Genomic DNA, 16,635 nt, shown 5'->3' on the forward strand with positions numbered 1-16,635 from the left:
TTTGAATTCGGTGAATTATTTGGTTAAACTTAGATTAAATTTAAATGGATTAAATTATGATTGAAAAAAATTGATTGGTCTATTTTCTAAAAGTAAACGACTAACTCTGGATTTTGATATGCCCTCACAAGTTTGATGAGTATTAATTTAAACTAAACATTCAACTAATTATATTGATAGTACTAAAGAACCTTCCAATTGTTCTCTTTGAAACTTTAAACCGTCAGTTCTGCGTGATATGTAACATTACAAAACCTTTAAATGATTGCAAACATGAGAACTTTATAAGAATAAAAGTTATTATATTTTCATATTATTAGTTGAAATAATTTCAGCATTAATTCATTGATACTTAGATAAGGCCTTGTCTGGTTTGGTTGTTTTTTACTGAAAGATACTTATATCATTTCACTTATAATTTAATTATTTAATTGTTGAATACATGGAATAGCTTGATAACTAGTAGAGACTAGGAAAAAATGAGGCAATCCTGACTAACTCATGAATAACTTCATTGACTTTCTTAACAAAACCAAAACTAAAAGTTGGATTGTGAGATAAAACTGTCAGGCAAAATAGCTCCCAGCTCAGTGTAGTCAACATCATTCCTCTTCAATTTGTCGACCACCCCTTTATTGCCTGGTTTGATTGTTAATGTTAGGTTTTGAAATTGTTATAAATTAAAACTAGATTTTAATTTTCAAATTTTAATATTATATTGAAATTCAAACTTTATAAATCATGTTCCACTTTCATTACTCATCTATCTCTCAATGAAATTCTTTCAATTTTCATGATTGTTCAGATTCTTCAACTAGTCAAATATTATGATTGTGATGGGATTGTTGTATTCTTTGACATTGTTTGATAAGGTATTTTAATTAGTTTTTTTTATTTTTTTTATTAGTTAAAAAGTTTGTTTGACGGTTTAATAAAAATATTTATTTAATAATTTTAAACATTTTCTTAGATATCACTTTAAGTGAAATTTTTTAAATTGATAGTTTCTAACTTTTAGTTTTTTATATTTATTAGATTTTTTTAACCTTTTCTGGCCAAGGTAAAATTTTCAGTTATAATTTATTAAATCGTTCAATTCTTAAAACCATAAAAGATATATCATATACATGATATAGGAAAGTGAAGTCCGATGTTTAATGAGAAGAGTATTATGAAAGTGAATGTTAAGGAAAGTGAATATCAAGGAGGGTGAAGACCTGAGAAATTTGTACCAATTTTTGTATATATAGAAAGGGGGATTTGAGTATCTATTTTGGATATTAGAACTTTCAATGACTTAATCTCTTAACTCTCTTAATTACTTTATTTTGTATATTCCCTCCTCTTATTTCATAGTGATTCTTCACACAATTTATGTGAGTGATATTGACTTTTTAAGATTTTATATTTTTTCAAATTTAAATTTGTTATTATGAATATTGTACTACTCAATTTTGGCTGACCGACCACACGACATATGGTCGAATAGGCACCTAGCCGGTCAAAATAATAATAAACCAACATAAATAAGGAAGCCACCACTATCTTTATGAGGTAACTAGGTCAATAAACCTAGAAAATTTTATACATATGATCTCCTTGGTACCAGCACCATTAGATGATCTTATCTATCTTTAACCTACTTTTCAATACATGTTTCTTATTTTGGCTGAGAACAAATAATATAAGATTGTTCTACCAAATTTGATGAGAACAAATACGTTAATATATTTAAATCTAAAATAAATTATATTTTATTTTAAATTGTAACAATATTATTATTGAAATTAAAATATAATAACAAATATGATTATGAATATGTTATTTTCTTCAAAATTAAATCAAATTCTATTTTATTTTAAAATTAACAAATTTTATTGTCTTAGAAGAATTTTGTTTACGAAGTCTTTAATTTCAAGAATTATTACTGTACTATCGTCTTTAAATTAAAATAAATTAAATATTATTTTTGTATTAATTCAATTTATTACAAAATATAATAAAATAATTCTAATTTGTATAATTGAATATTTATTCATAAAAAATAATTACTCCCACAACATTTACAAATATAATAGTAAAAGAACATCTTCAATGGAAGTACATATATGAATTGTTTAACTTTAAATACCATGAGTTCTTTAATTTTAAACATCATTGCTTAACTTTTTTTTTTTTTTCCTAATAAAATAGATGACATGACGTTACTTATAAGTACACCATTGCTTAACAAATTAATACCTTAAATAGAATATTTTTTAAACATTACACAACTCTTGTAAAATTAAGTTAATCAATTATTTCATAACCTTAGCATTAGAGTGAATTTTCTTATAAAGTATTTAAATTTATGAGAAATTCTAAGATCATAAAATTATGATAAACATAACTCATCTAAATAATTATGTATTGGAGATGTTCAAATTCTTCTTAATTATCAAGCCAAATGTCAGCCACGGCGCGACTTAAAAGTTAAGACTCTTGATACTTTTCAAAACGTGAAAAAAAACACGTTTTTTTTTCATATTGTTAACTGTCCATGCTACGCGCCTAGGTAGGATATCTCTTCATGACTAAGGAAAGTCATTTGTTGAATTGCTTAAGGTTTTTTTAAAGGATTTTTTTTTTATCGAATTAAAAGATTAACCAGCCAACGAAAAAAAGGACGCGATAAGATTACCGGAGGGTGCAAGTAGTAATTGTTTAAGTTTTGTTTGATTTGTATAGGAGTAGAAGAAAAATAATATTTTTTTTCACCCATTGGTTATCGATCGACTCATAACTTTTCCCACGTAATCTTCATCACTTGATTAATGAGTATCTCACCGGTCATCTGACGATCAACTCATGACTTCCTCCAGGTAATTTTCGTCTGTCAGTTACCGATAAGTCTCACACTAGTAACGATAATCACTCTTGTAATCTCCTCCGAAACTATAATGGTCGCCCAAGAAATACTATTATAAGATACCATGATAATGATTAATCAACATCTTATACATTTTTAGAATGAGAATTTAAACTTAACTCAACTCCAAAAGTTAGCTCATAAGGTGAAGATTGTCTCTCGCTTATATATTCTATCTTGATTTTATTTTTAGTTGATGAAACTTGAATTTTTTTTAATAGAAAAATTAAAGACTTAGGTTATCATTACAAGAGGGAGGAAGAATAAGAACTCCAAAAACAAGTCTAAAATGACATGTTAGACTTGCTTTGCTTAAATGTTTTTGGGTTAGGTTTGCTAAACCTATGTATGATGCAGTTATAAGAGCATAAATTAAACTTTATTTATGTATTATCAAAATTAACCTTTAGTTAAGTTTATGAAAAATAATTTCTACAAATTATCTTATTCATAAATTAGTTTTACATTACAGGACTTGAGCGTTTGAGAATATATTTATTCAAACAATACTTCAATACAGGATAAAAAAATGAAAACAGAGAGAAGCGGTGATGCGAGACAGGTCAAGAATGTAATGTTCACATTATAATTTATTTATAAGCCAACTAATTTTTAACATCAATCTGCATTGCAGCATAATTTGGAAGTGTGGGAATTCACATAATTTTATGTTATGTTCTGTGTATGAGCATAATATATTATATTAATATATGAATGATACATGCTTCTTTCGTTCTGTTTATAATTAACATCTGGCACACAGCCAATCCAAGCTCTATCCAAGTATAAAATATATTTCCAGCAGCGCAAGAGACAGGTACAAATAACTAACCAAACGCGACCCAGTGCACTTCGGATGACACAATGATGCTTCTTGCAACTTGTTCTTTTGTTAACAACCTTATTGTTGGTTTTGTTGTCTGATTACCCAGATTAAGGTCGATCATTGAAACTTACTCCATAGTCCATTTTCTATTTATTTTTATTATTCCCATAAGTACAATTTGGACAATTTTCCCCGTAAGAATTTTCAACTAAATAAGGTCAAATGATTTGTTTTTCTTCCATAAATTGAAATCTTCTTATGCATCTTAACTTTATAAAAAAAAAAACTTCCACTTAATTTTTAAAAAAATTGAGATGCACAACTTAATTTTAATTTATTTTAATTAACTCTTTTTTATTTGTTGTATATGCTTGTCAAAAAAATAATCCAAATTAAACTTCATTCTTATATATAATGTACACGGATTTTTTGACTGAATATAATGTACACAGATGAAAATGAATTATCCTTTACATAAGCAAAAAATATTTAAATATATTGTTAGCTTTTGTGAGTAAAAATAAATTTAATTTTAAAATTTAAGTTTCTATAAATTATAAATGGAAATAAATAATATTTATCACTGCTAAATTGTGATGTGATATAGAGGAAAAGATCCTCTCTATTTCCTATATTACTATAATTTTCTAAAAAAAATGATATTTTTTATTACATGTGTATCATCTTCATTTTATTTATTTCTCCAAAACCATAATAATAAAAGAAATGAAGAGAATCTTGACCCGTGATATACATCTAGCTAGATTCGTGTTTGTATTAACTAGATAAAATATATTTATAAAAGTAGTTTTTTCAAATTATGGGACGGTTAGAAATACAAAACAGTGCACTACAAGAATAACAGAATAAGATAAAATAGACTAATAGGGTGATTTCTTCTAGCAAGGCAAAATACAATTAGCATGAAATATACACGTCTATATATTGTTGGACACTTTGATGGTTCAACAACCGCACACGTGGTTTACATCGACAAAAGTCATCACTTTTCCATCAAAGAAAAGAAAGGCAAAAAAATGGTGTATACATTGCTGTATAGCTTACAAACTATGAAAAATGTAAACTAATGAGTATAGGATGACAAGTATGTCAAACACTAAAAGTTTGAGTCATTAACGCAAGATAAATGGACCTTTGACGACTTTGAAAATGTATACATCAAAAGAGAAATAAGAAAAATGAAGCAATAAAAAATAACAAATATGAAATTTATGTAATAATAAAAAGGACAAAAATAAAAAATACAAGCAATTATAAAAATTAAAACATAAAATATTAGAAGTATTGATATTAAAAAGAGTATATTGTCTTTCTACTACTTCAAATTATAATGGGTTGTCCCTTAATTTTTACACTTTTTTAAATTAAAAAAAAAAAAACTTGAAACTGATATTGTCACCTTTAAGTAAGGTTTGTTGGAGTCCCTTAAAATTAAGCCTTAACGAAGATGAAAAAAAGTGAATCGTTAAAAATGATTAGTCAAAATTTTCAACGCATATATTTCACACTACTATGATAATAATCCAAAACATTAATCAAACTAAGAATGACAATTGAGTAAGACAAATATGAGTAATAGTTATTTATTAACAATCGATACTTATATGAGTATCTTTTAAGTGGATATCCTTAAATTTTGCATGTATTTGTAGGTATTCACAAGTATTGGTGAATATTTGTTAAAATATAAAATTTTAAATAAAAAAGTAAACAATATAATAAAACTAAAAAATATTTTTAAAACATTTTAATAAAAAATTAATTTTGTAACTAGGAGTGAGTAAGGATGAGTTGGGACCAGTTTATGCTTGTTCCTACTCAGACTCAAAATTTTGATCACAACATTTATTTAAACTGCCTAGGTATTTTAACTCCAATGGTATATTTCTAATCTATCTCATATATATAATTAAGCTTTATATGGTACAATAAGTTGTTTTATTTTTTATACTGAGAAGGGGTAAGGCCCTGAAACAGACAAAACTACAACCGGATAATACGGGGCAGAGAAACAGCAGCAGCCATATCCCTCAAACAGAAAGAGACTTGACGCTGCTGGGTGTTGTTGCAAGACATGCAAACCCACCTCATACTTATGAGCTAAACTAGCCAAAAATCAGCTACTACACATGACAGACCTTAACCTCCCAACCAAGAACCAATACTATTTATCATAGCTCTATAAGGATGGTCTTACTCACATCAACAACCTAGCTTGGAATCACACTCCACCAACAACTTTTGATGCCCTAGATAAGGCAGACAAAACACCCCACAGTTCACTCATTATCTACATTATTTTCTTTCTAGGAGTTCATATAGGAATTCTGAAAATAAATACTTATTTTGTGTAATATACAAGATACAATACTAGAAATATTTATTTACATAATAAATTCTGTTTAATACTAATATAATAGATAATTGATAAATAATAATTCATTGGCTTCACCTCACTAATATAAACCAGACCATGAGCCTCGAGAATTAGGTCATAATCCCTCGTACTTCATCATCTTTACAGTAATTATTAAAGGAAAAAAAATTATAAAGCACATTAACATATTTTCTTGAGATAATTTAGAAAATAAAAAATTATTTAGTTTTGTCAGCCATCAATTTTTTTTAATGATTTAGCACATTCTATAAACACATTCTAAAAATACTAGATAAATTCAATTAAATATTTTAAACTATTTCAAACACAATAAACAGCTTCTTACAAGAAAAACACATTTCAATTTTTATTAACAGAACCATAACAAAAATGATCTTATTTATTTCATCAACTAATCATAAAAAAACCAATATAGTACAGAAGATTTCGTCTGAGATGCCACTCCGGCATAACTCGTTAAAGCAAAAGAATCCGTTGTAGCAAAGTTTAACGCTGAATGGTCCCACCTACCCTCGGCCACTTAACGAAATTTCATTTCCATTATTAATTTTTTATTATCATTTTTCCCTATTATTTTCATTTTCAAATTTTCAAACAACCCATTGCCGTTTTTCTTCATTATTTATTTTATATATATGTATATATATATATATATATATATATATATATATATATATATATTTTTTTTTTTTTTTTTTTTTATTACGCCACAAAGTCGGTCACCTCCTCCTCCTTCTCTCACTCGGTGCTTGTTCTCTTCTTCATAACTGAGGCGAGAGAGAGAATCTTCATTCTTCACCAAAAGAAAAAAAAAAAAAAAAACATCAGCGATGATGAAACGAAAGCTAGAAACCTTGGTGTGGCTAACACGAAAACGATCGATTCAGTTTCTAATCGGTGTTTTTTTCCTGTACCTCGTACTCGTTACACTCGAAATCCCGTTTGTTTTCAAAACCGACTTCGCAAGCGTGACCACCACGCGCCCCCCGAGGCTCCGAAGCGAGGAGGATTCGCTACGTAAAGAGTCCCCTGCGCGTCCTTTCAAAACGGTTTCCAACGCCGACTCGCCGAGTCAACTCGCTCACCGCCCCAACAGCAGTGTCATTTCCGCGCTGGTGCTAAACGACGCCGCGTTCGACTCCCACGTAAACGACGGGTCGTCTGAACTCTACAAGCAAGTGAAGCACGCGCGCGAGGTTGGACGGAGTCTATGGGAACACCTCGAATCTGGAAAGCCGCTAACACGAACCGTTGCCGAGAACCGGCCCGGTTCGTGTCCCGGTTCGGTTTCGCTTTCCGGTTCGGATGTTGTTGACGTCTCGGGCGTCGTGCCGTTACCGTGTGGGCTCACATTGGGGTCCCACATAACGGTCGTTGGGAAGCCGTTGGCGGCGAAGCCCGATTTCGAGCCGAAGATAACGGTGGTGACGGAGAACGAGCCCGTGATGGTGTCGCAATTCGTGGTGGAGTTGCAGGGGCTGAAGACCGTTGACGGTGAAGAGCCTCCTAGGGTTTTTCATTTCAACCCGAGGTTGAAGGGGGATTGGAGTGGTAAACCTGTGATTGAACTCAACACGTGTTACCGCATGCAGTGGGGTTCTGCTCTTAGATGTGACGGTTGGAAATCTAAGGCCGATGATGATACCGGTGAGTTTCGGAACTGAAATTTTAAAAGTTTTTTTTTTTTCGTGATTAAATTTGGAAATTCTTAAATTAGGAAATGTTTTATGATGAGTTCCATTATGGTTTGTCTTGATTTTGTTTTTAATTTTTAATTTTCTTTCCTTCTTTGGATTGATGAATTTGCTTAGAATAGCTCACTTACTTTACAAGCTCATCCGATCATAGTAAGGGTTGTTGATTTTTATAATAAATTTGGAGAAAAAAGATTATCCACTTAAAGTGTAAAAAGTTTTATAAGGTCATCTAATCTCAACCCACCATACCATATATAGTCAAATTTATTGATTTTTATGATAATTACTTTAAAAGTCGTATTATATTAACAGCAAATTATGATTGTAAAAATACTTGTTATTGCATGATCATTAAACTCATAAATTAGTCACAAGACATCTCAATGATGAATTTTGACTGACGATGAAAATTATTTAAAGAAATGTTTGATATTCCAATATCTTTTTAACTTTGGTGGATTTTTAATTTTTTTAATTTGCTTTTCAAATTCCAATTTGTGATATTCCAATTTGTATGTGTGAGGTTGCTTGTGTTTGATTGTGTTGAATTGAGTTGTTGCTTGCATTGGATGCAGTTGATAGGATGGTGAAGTGTGAGAAGTGGATTCGGGATGATGAAGATCACTTGGAGGGGTCTAAGGCGACGTGGTGGTTGAATAGACTGATAGGGCGCACGAAGAAAGTAACTGTTGACTGGCCATTCCCGTTTTCTGAGGGGAAGCTTTTTGTTCTTACTGTTAGTGCTGGGCTGGAGGGGTATCGTGTTTCTGTTGATGGGAGGCATGTGACCTCTTTTCCTTATGGCACTGTAAGTGATATATATCTTTCTCCTCGAAGTTGCTAACCTGGACTTGTAGATTGATTTGCATGATCACTTGATTTTGCGTTTTTGATGTTTTGGCAGGGTTTTACTCTTGAGGATGCCACCGGGCTTTCGTTGACTGGAGACATTGATGTCCACTCTGTATTTGCGGCATCTTTGCCTTCATCGCATCCCAGTTTTGCCCCACAGCGGCATCTTGAATTTTCCACTAGGTGGCGTACTCAGCCACTTCCTGAGTCTGGCGTCGAATTGTTCATTGGTGTCCTCTCGGCTGGAAACCATTTTGCTGAGCGTATGGCTGTGAGGAAGTCATGGATGCAACATAGGCTCGTCAAATCTGGAGCAGTGGTTGCTCGTTTCTTTGTGGCACTGGTAACGGTTACTAATTCACAGGCTTTCAGTATTTAGAGTTAAGATCTTATTTCTGATATTCAGTTGGGGTTTCTTACTATTTGATTGAAATCTTGGCAGCATGCAAGACAAGAAATTAATGCAGAGTTGAAGAAGGAAGCCGAATTTTTTGGTGATATTGTTATTGTGCCTTATTTGGATAACTATGACCTTGTTGTGTTGAAAACAGTAGCCATATGTGAATATGGGGTGAGATATAGGTTAATTAAAAAAAATTGAATTGTGAAAATACAAATTCTTCAGTGATGTATAAGATTTGCTTCTTATTGTTCATAGGTACATACAGTTTCTGCTAAGTATGTCATGAAAGGTGATGATGACACTTTTGTTAGAGTGGATGCTGTTATCGATGAAGCAAGGAAGGTTCCAGATGGTTCAAGCTTTTATATTGGGAACATAAATTACTACCACAAACCCTTGCGCTATGGGAAATGGGCAGTGACATATGCAGTAAGTAACCACAACCATTGCAGTGCTTCTGTTTAGAATTAAGGAGTGAGAGTACTTTCGAAAACATTGTAATTTTGTTTATGTTAATGTGAATTAACAAAATGGCTATATTTTGATCCAAAACATGCCTGCTTTCTTCTTAGCTTCCACTTCCCATTTTGTCATGCATTCAACCATCCTGTCCTCTCTAATTATGGTTAGCAACAAGTTGCAGTTGCAACCTTAGTCAGCTGTCTGAATTTATGAACTGTATACCATGGTTCTTAAGTGTGTTTTGTCATATTGTGATTGATTTAACAACCTAGGTCCCATACTTTCCTACTGTGACCACATTAAACTTCTTGTATTAATTTGTTGTTGTTGTTGTTACCTTCTTTTTCTCCAGGAGTGGCCAGAAGAGGATTACCCACCCTATGCTAATGGCCCGGGTTATATTTTGTCATCAGATATTGCACGCTATATCGTATCTGAATTCGATATGCGTAAATTAAGGGTTAGTAAACATTTTTCATTGCCCTTTTTTCTCTGTTCTTTCATAGTGGCAGAACCTGAGTTCCTTCCATTTGGCTGAATGTTTCTGTGATTTCATCTTTATGCAGTTGTTCAAGATGGAAGATGTGAGTATGGGAATGTGGGTGGAGCAATTCAACAGCTCAAAACCAGTACACTACTCGCATAGCTTGAAGTTCTGCCAGTTTGGTTGCATAGAAGATTATTACACCGCCCATTACCAATCGCCTAGGCAGATGATGTGCCTGTGGGATAAACTGCAAAGGAATTCAAGGCCTCAATGCTGCAACATGAGATGACAGAGAGAAAAAACGTAGGTTGTGTGATCTTTGATTCCAGTGAAGAGGGACACAGAGAAAACAAGTTTTGCAGTGAAGCCATACCCTTCGTATTGTGTAAATAGCTGTGGAGCATGGTTAGTTAAACAACGCCCTGTATAAAATGGCCTTTTTAAAAAAAAAAAAAAAAACTCTATTTATTAGTGTTTTTCTGGTTCTTTTTTGGTACCCCTTTTTGGGGTTCTCAATTCTTTTGATCGGGGATTGGAAGATGACAAGGAAGGGGAAGGTGGGATGGGAATATATTGATGCAGATGCAAGTTCTGTATAAAAATTTGAGGGATAGCATTCGATATCCATAGAAAATATGGATTATTTATTATTATTACACCATGCTGGTGCTTTTTGCTTTTTCCCTAATTCCATGTTTCCAACTTTTTTCTATTTCACCATCATTTTGACCTGGTTCTGCTTTTTTTTTTTTTTTTTAATTTATTAGTAATCTCCCACCAAGGTTTGGCTGGACGATGAGTTGGTCAAATTACAATTAGGAAGTATGGCCTTCCCCTTTGGGGGTAATGATAGCAGCGTAATGATAGCAGCTATTGATTAGTTAACTCTGACCACGATGAGAGACGGGTTCATACTCAGAAATTAAAAAAGGCTTGTTTGGAGATTAGATTGCAATTACGGTTGTAAATGAGCTAAGCTATAAATCTCGTTTGTTTAATAAAATAAATAAGTTTAAGATTGGGATTAGGCTTCATTATTATTTAAACAAGTCAAACATAAATTACAACAACTACCTAGATTTTTGTTTGGCATATATTTATATTTATAGGTTATTATCTAGTATTAAAATGTTTTATTAGATGTATTGATAAAGTTAAAAATAATTCAAAGGAAAATTTTCTCAAAATAATAAAAATTTATAAATTAGTTAAACAAGTTATGTTACTTCAAACATTAGACTCGTTTAAATAAATGAGATAATTAGGTGTGTAAATAGACATAATATTAGAGTTGAGTTAATCATAATACTAGAATTCTAGAAATTTAAGTTTGATATATGAAATAAAAGTGAGTGACTTAAGCTTGATTCATTTTTTTAAATAAGTCTAATTAAAAGTTTGGACTTATAATAACGCTTAAGTTTGACTTGTTTATCTTATTTATTTTTTATTGTGATTTTTTTCTTATTTTTTAATTTTATTAATTTAGCATTTAATAATTTTTATACTAGATGATAATAATCTACAAATATAAATAGTATTAAAGATGTGGTATGATATTATAAAATTTATGTAATTTTAATTTTCTTATAATATTTGTGTGTGTACCAATTTTTAATGTCAAGTTTGTAAAATTTAGAATAAAGTTTGGAATAGTTTTAAAAAATCAAGTGAAATCTCAAATTAAAATTTATTTATTAATTAAATAAACAAGTTGGGTTAAGTATTTAATGAGCCAGCTTTCAATAGTTTATAAATAGCTTAATTCATTTACTCCTCTAGAAAAGAGCTTGAGCCATCCAATTATTTTTTTAAGCAAAAAACCGCAGAATTTATTTACAAGTTAAGCTTAAATTTCTAATTCTGACTAAACTCGACTGGTTTACACACCTATTTGCATTACCTACAAGGTTTAGTTTTTATTATTATATTTTTGCATTGGAGACGTTAATTTCGTCTCAATTACTCTATCATCGAAGCTGTCCATCCCTGTTATCTTGTGATTAATACTATATTATAGTAACTTTATTTTCCCTAATCATTTAAATTTCTTAAATGAAAACAAAAAATCAAGTCGGAATACGTACGCATGACACGACTCGATCTTTCATCTTTCATCTTTCACCAAATTCATGATCCAAGGTTGCATTCACTCTTTCAAACAGACTTGGTCACCATTTTGAAAGCGTTGAGGAGAAAAGTTAGTCCTCCGATAGCAGACTCAACCAATTATAATTAAACTCAATAATTAATGAGTACTTACATAAATTATTTATATTTAAAAGGAATTTCATCGAGTTTAACCTGGATATTTACTAGTAAAATTTGCGGAAATGAATGATGGTAATTGGTGACACAGCGTGGTGGGCACTCTGGTCTTAGTCGTCAGTCAATCTTTCTCTTTCATTGTTTGTGCAATGATTATGGTTCATTGTAATTCAGTTGGTCATAGAAGTTGGGAGTTAGAATTTAATTTTGAAAATACTTTTACTTGGAAATTAGCGTGTTAAGTTGGAAATTAGGATTATTTATTATGACTAGACCTTATTTGACTTGTATATAAATATTGTTCTTGATGATTTATTTGCAATGTCTTATCACGTTGACATTAAAATACATATTGGGGAAACCTTGAAGATGGAATCTGTGTGTCTATAATGGGTTGTGTTTAATTTAAAGATCGGATGAATATGGGCTCTTATAATGGATCACCAAGAGCAGTAATGATACCAAGAAAATTCAAATTAACGAAAGTAAAGTTGCTACTGTTTGTAAGAAGAACAGATGTCGATCGATGGAAAATTAATACTTCTCTAACACACCATAATGTTGTATTTTAAAAGGCAAGAATCCTCATTTTGCCTAGACATGTTTTGTTTCTCTTGTTTATTTATCAACTTGTGATTAGTAGTTGTACGTGAGGGACTTGCGTGGATGAGCTTGGGCCTCATGGGCCTTTTCTCTCTGAATTTTTGGCTCCTAGGTTCGTTGACTTACAAGTTGTATTGTCTTAGCGATTGACTGAAAAGTTCATGTTGTATCTTGAGGGATTGCAAGGACATATAATACGACAACAAGAAAAGTCTCAATTGCCAACAAAATTTTAACACCCCACATACAAAGCCGACTATGCTATACAAATAATCATCTGGCTTTTTGGGTTTACCTCAAAGAGTTTCTAATAGAAATTTTTAAGAGATGAGTATTGTTTCTTTCAACTCAAATCACTTTTGTCATGCTTGTGCGCCTCATGGGTGTAAGAGTGTGTTTGGTTCCCTCTTGAAACCGCGTTCAGTGGGGGTTTTCTATTTTTCAAGACAAGAAAGTATAAGAATGAGAGGAAGAAGTCTTTTGTTGCTTTAGAATGAAAAAGTAAACTATTATTATCCAAGCATGTTCTAATTAGTTTGTGAATTTTGAAACAATGGGAGAAAAGCATGGAAAGAATGAGAGGAAGAAGAATATGGAGATGGCATGGAGAAGAGAGAATTACATGAAAGGTTGAGGGAGGGTGCTGTTAAAAACAAACGTTGCAGCATAGTGAGGTCTCGGGTGTTTGAAGAAAACGGGAGGGAAGGGCTAGTTTTTATTTTATTTTATTTTTACTTTAGTAAAATGGTGTGTTTCATTGAATCATTAGTTAAGGTGTTAAAGGAAATTATGCCTCATGTATATATCAAACATATGTATAATCGAGGTTTTAATAAATGGTTCGCAATTACAATTTTGGCCACAATTTAAGGTTTTGTTTCCATAATTGTAATTACATAGTCGCATTCATTTATAACTTCTCACAATATCAAGAATCATGATAAAACTTTGAAATTCACTGTAATTTAAAAACTTGTGTATACTAGTAAAACATGTTATCATATCATCTCATTATAATACATGGCACCCTATCAAGTCAATATTAATCTCGTAACATTTAGGGTGTGGAAGAAAAAATATTTGAATTAAAATAGAGAAAAAATGTGAGACCCACAATATTTTTTGAAAAATTCCTCATGAATAATACTTCCTTCCCACAAACAAACCAAGGTTTAATATCTATTGTTTCCTTTTCCTCCCTTATTAATTTGGTGTTCCATATGAAAGAAGGAGAAATAGTGAAGATAATTTGTATTCTGCTATTCACAGTATCTGGAAGTACATGAACAAGGTCATCTTCGAGAATGCTCAAGTGGACTTGTGGAAAAGCTTATGGATAATATTAAATATCAAGCGTGGACATGCATGGCTGAGTTATTATGTACCTTGTCTGTTTTTTGCGACTGTATCTTCATATTTATGCATTTCTTTGGTCTATAAATAAAGATTCAGCTCTATTGACCCAACCATTATTGGTAGGGACTTTCTGCTTTTCACTTGTAATTATACTACTTGTGCTATATCTTATAAATAAAATCCTTTTGTTTGCTGATCTAAAATTAAAAAGTACATACTACTCTATTTCGATAAATGCTTTCTGTGTTGGTATCAGGGACGGATCGGGAAATGCACCAAATGGGGGTTGAAATACTTTTTTACACAATTATTATTTAACTTCTAATGAATAATTGTTTAATAAATAAAAAGTTCTACAAAAATATTTATTATTAAATTTATGTGTAAAACTAGAAATAAAATCTACTAGAAGAAAGTTAAACAAATATATTAACTAATACTCTATTTTTTTAATTATTTTCTCTATCAATATTTATTTTTATTTTTATTTTTATTTTAGTTTTCTTCTCATGTCTATCACGGTACATGGTTTGGTTCTTATATAGGTATATTTGGTGCAATGTAGGGTATGATTTGGTTTATGCGCAGGTGTGGTTTGAGTGTGCTCACCAGATCCGATTTAGTACATGTTTGACTTTGAAAACTCTCGTCTATTTAGTGTGCATTTCTAGTTGGTGGTTTGTTACCAGTTTAGTTTGGTGTGCATAATAATGATGTAGTTTAGATTTTGGTGGAAGTCCATTTTTATTTAGCGCAATAAAAATCCATTTCCTATGGGTCTGGTAAGCTGTAGATTGCAAACGGGTTTGCAAGTTTGCTTCTGAAGGGTCTTTTGATTTGATTCTGGCAATGGTGCATTGCATTTCTAGTATGTCAAATGTGAGACTGTAGTGAGTTTGATTTGCTTTTTCTTCTTTGTCCAATAACTTCAAGGAAAAAATACATAAAATATTTACTATTGGTCCACTAAAAGTGCTATAAATTTTCTGGGTCAGCTACATCCATCATTCTCCTGTTTGCCTCTTGATACGATTACATAGTCATCAGTATGATGCATTGATTGAATTTCTAATCTCTGTGGTGCTTCTGTAGGTGCAACAGATGGCCCTATTGGTCTATTATTTGCCGGAGGAAAACCTTCTCGAGTTTTAAAAGATATTGAAGTTCTAAATTGGGTTAAATTGTTTTAAACTAAAATCAATATTCTTTTGTCTATATCAACTAGAGAGACATCTTAAGTGAAAAAGTGGTTTCGGGGTTTAAATTATGATCAATATATCCATTATTACTTGAATTAAAGTACTTTCTTTACACCCCAAAAATTAAAGTGCTTTACAAACTTAACCCGCTTTATCAACGATATATTCATTCTTAGAGTGTATTTGTTTTAGGGTTTGTAAAATCATTCATAACAATGTAAACTTAGCAATGTAAGATTTTCGTGGTTGTTATAAACTTTAAGATGTTCCTATGAGACTCTATGAACACCTTGGCATTTCTTTCCTTAAAAAAAAAAGATATTCCTAGATATCATTGATTCGCAGGAATAAAATATTATATGTTTTGTTCGATTTATGTTCTAATAATTTTGTTTTGAATATATTTATGTTCTAATAATAAAGGATGGGAATAGGGAGAACATTATCTAATTTAATTATCAACTTTCATTTTCACTCCATCTTTTTTTGTCATTAGAATTTAAAATAAGATATTGTTAAAAATATTTAAATTTAACCAAACACAATTTTAGATTTACAAAAATAATATTCTTTGTTAGAAATATTTCTAAGAATGTCCTTTCATAGAATGTTTTACATTCTGACTTTTTTTTATCATATACATTATCATTTAGTGATAAAAAATATATATATATACAAATATACATTATCACTTTACATGTCTCATCAAACTTCACACATTTTTTTTATTAGCAAAACTTCACACACATTAGAAGAGTAAAAACTTAAACAAATTATACTAATGCTGGTCATTTCTTGAAATTTCACTTGATATTATACAAATTATACTAACACCTACAATGACCCCTTACAGAGTACATTCAAATAATTTTTTTAAAAAATATATTATAAACGTTACCGAATAGGAATATCATGTGAAATTTAAAAAAAAATAAGGGTAAAAATGTAACTTACCCTAAAGACATTTCCATGCTATATCATTTTTAATAGTTTAAAATTGCTGCAATGCTTTTAAGAATTACATATTATATGCCAAACATTCAAATAAAAGTTTTATTTTGTATAGAAAAAAATAAAGATTATTTCATATTAGCAAAATCACCATGAAAACCAACGACATTAAGAAGATAGTTTAAGCATGCAATCCCAAACAAC

The 16,635-nt window shown here is 30.8% G+C and overlaps 1 protein-coding gene across 1 annotated transcript; it reads left to right on the plus strand.

Moving 5' to 3' along the window:
* The first annotated feature begins 6,829 nt into the window (after positions 1-6,829).
* LOC100795908 (hydroxyproline O-galactosyltransferase GALT6) lies at positions 6,830-10,742 on the plus strand. The gene is made up of 7 exons (XM_003528123.5): positions 6,830-7,800; positions 8,426-8,658; positions 8,755-9,045; positions 9,145-9,273; positions 9,361-9,534; positions 9,920-10,027; positions 10,134-10,742. The coding sequence occupies exons 1-7, from the start codon at positions 6,984-6,986 to the stop codon at positions 10,341-10,343; spliced, it is 1,962 nt and encodes a 653-aa protein (XP_003528171.1). The 5' UTR covers positions 6,830-6,983; the 3' UTR covers positions 10,344-10,742.
* Positions 10,743-16,635: the final 5,893 nt, after the last annotated feature.

Source organism: Glycine max, chromosome 6 (assembly GCF_000004515.6).
Source record: "Glycine max cultivar Williams 82 chromosome 6, Glycine_max_v4.0, whole genome shotgun sequence".
NCBI classification, from domain to species: Eukaryota; Viridiplantae; Streptophyta; class Magnoliopsida; order Fabales; family Fabaceae; genus Glycine; species Glycine max.

Excerpts from the sequence above, each read along its gene's own strand:
- LOC100795908 (XM_003528123.5), top strand. The coding sequence starts at position 6,984 with ATGATGAAACGAAAGCTAGAAACCTTGGTGTGGCTAACACGAAAACGA. Across the intron at positions 7,801-8,425 it reads TAAGGCCGATGATGATACCG|TTGATAGGATGGTGAAGTGT; the intron begins GTGAGTTTCGGA and ends CATTGGATGCAG. Across the intron at positions 8,659-8,754 it reads CCTCTTTTCCTTATGGCACT|GGTTTTACTCTTGAGGATGC; the intron begins GTAAGTGATATA and ends ATGTTTTGGCAG.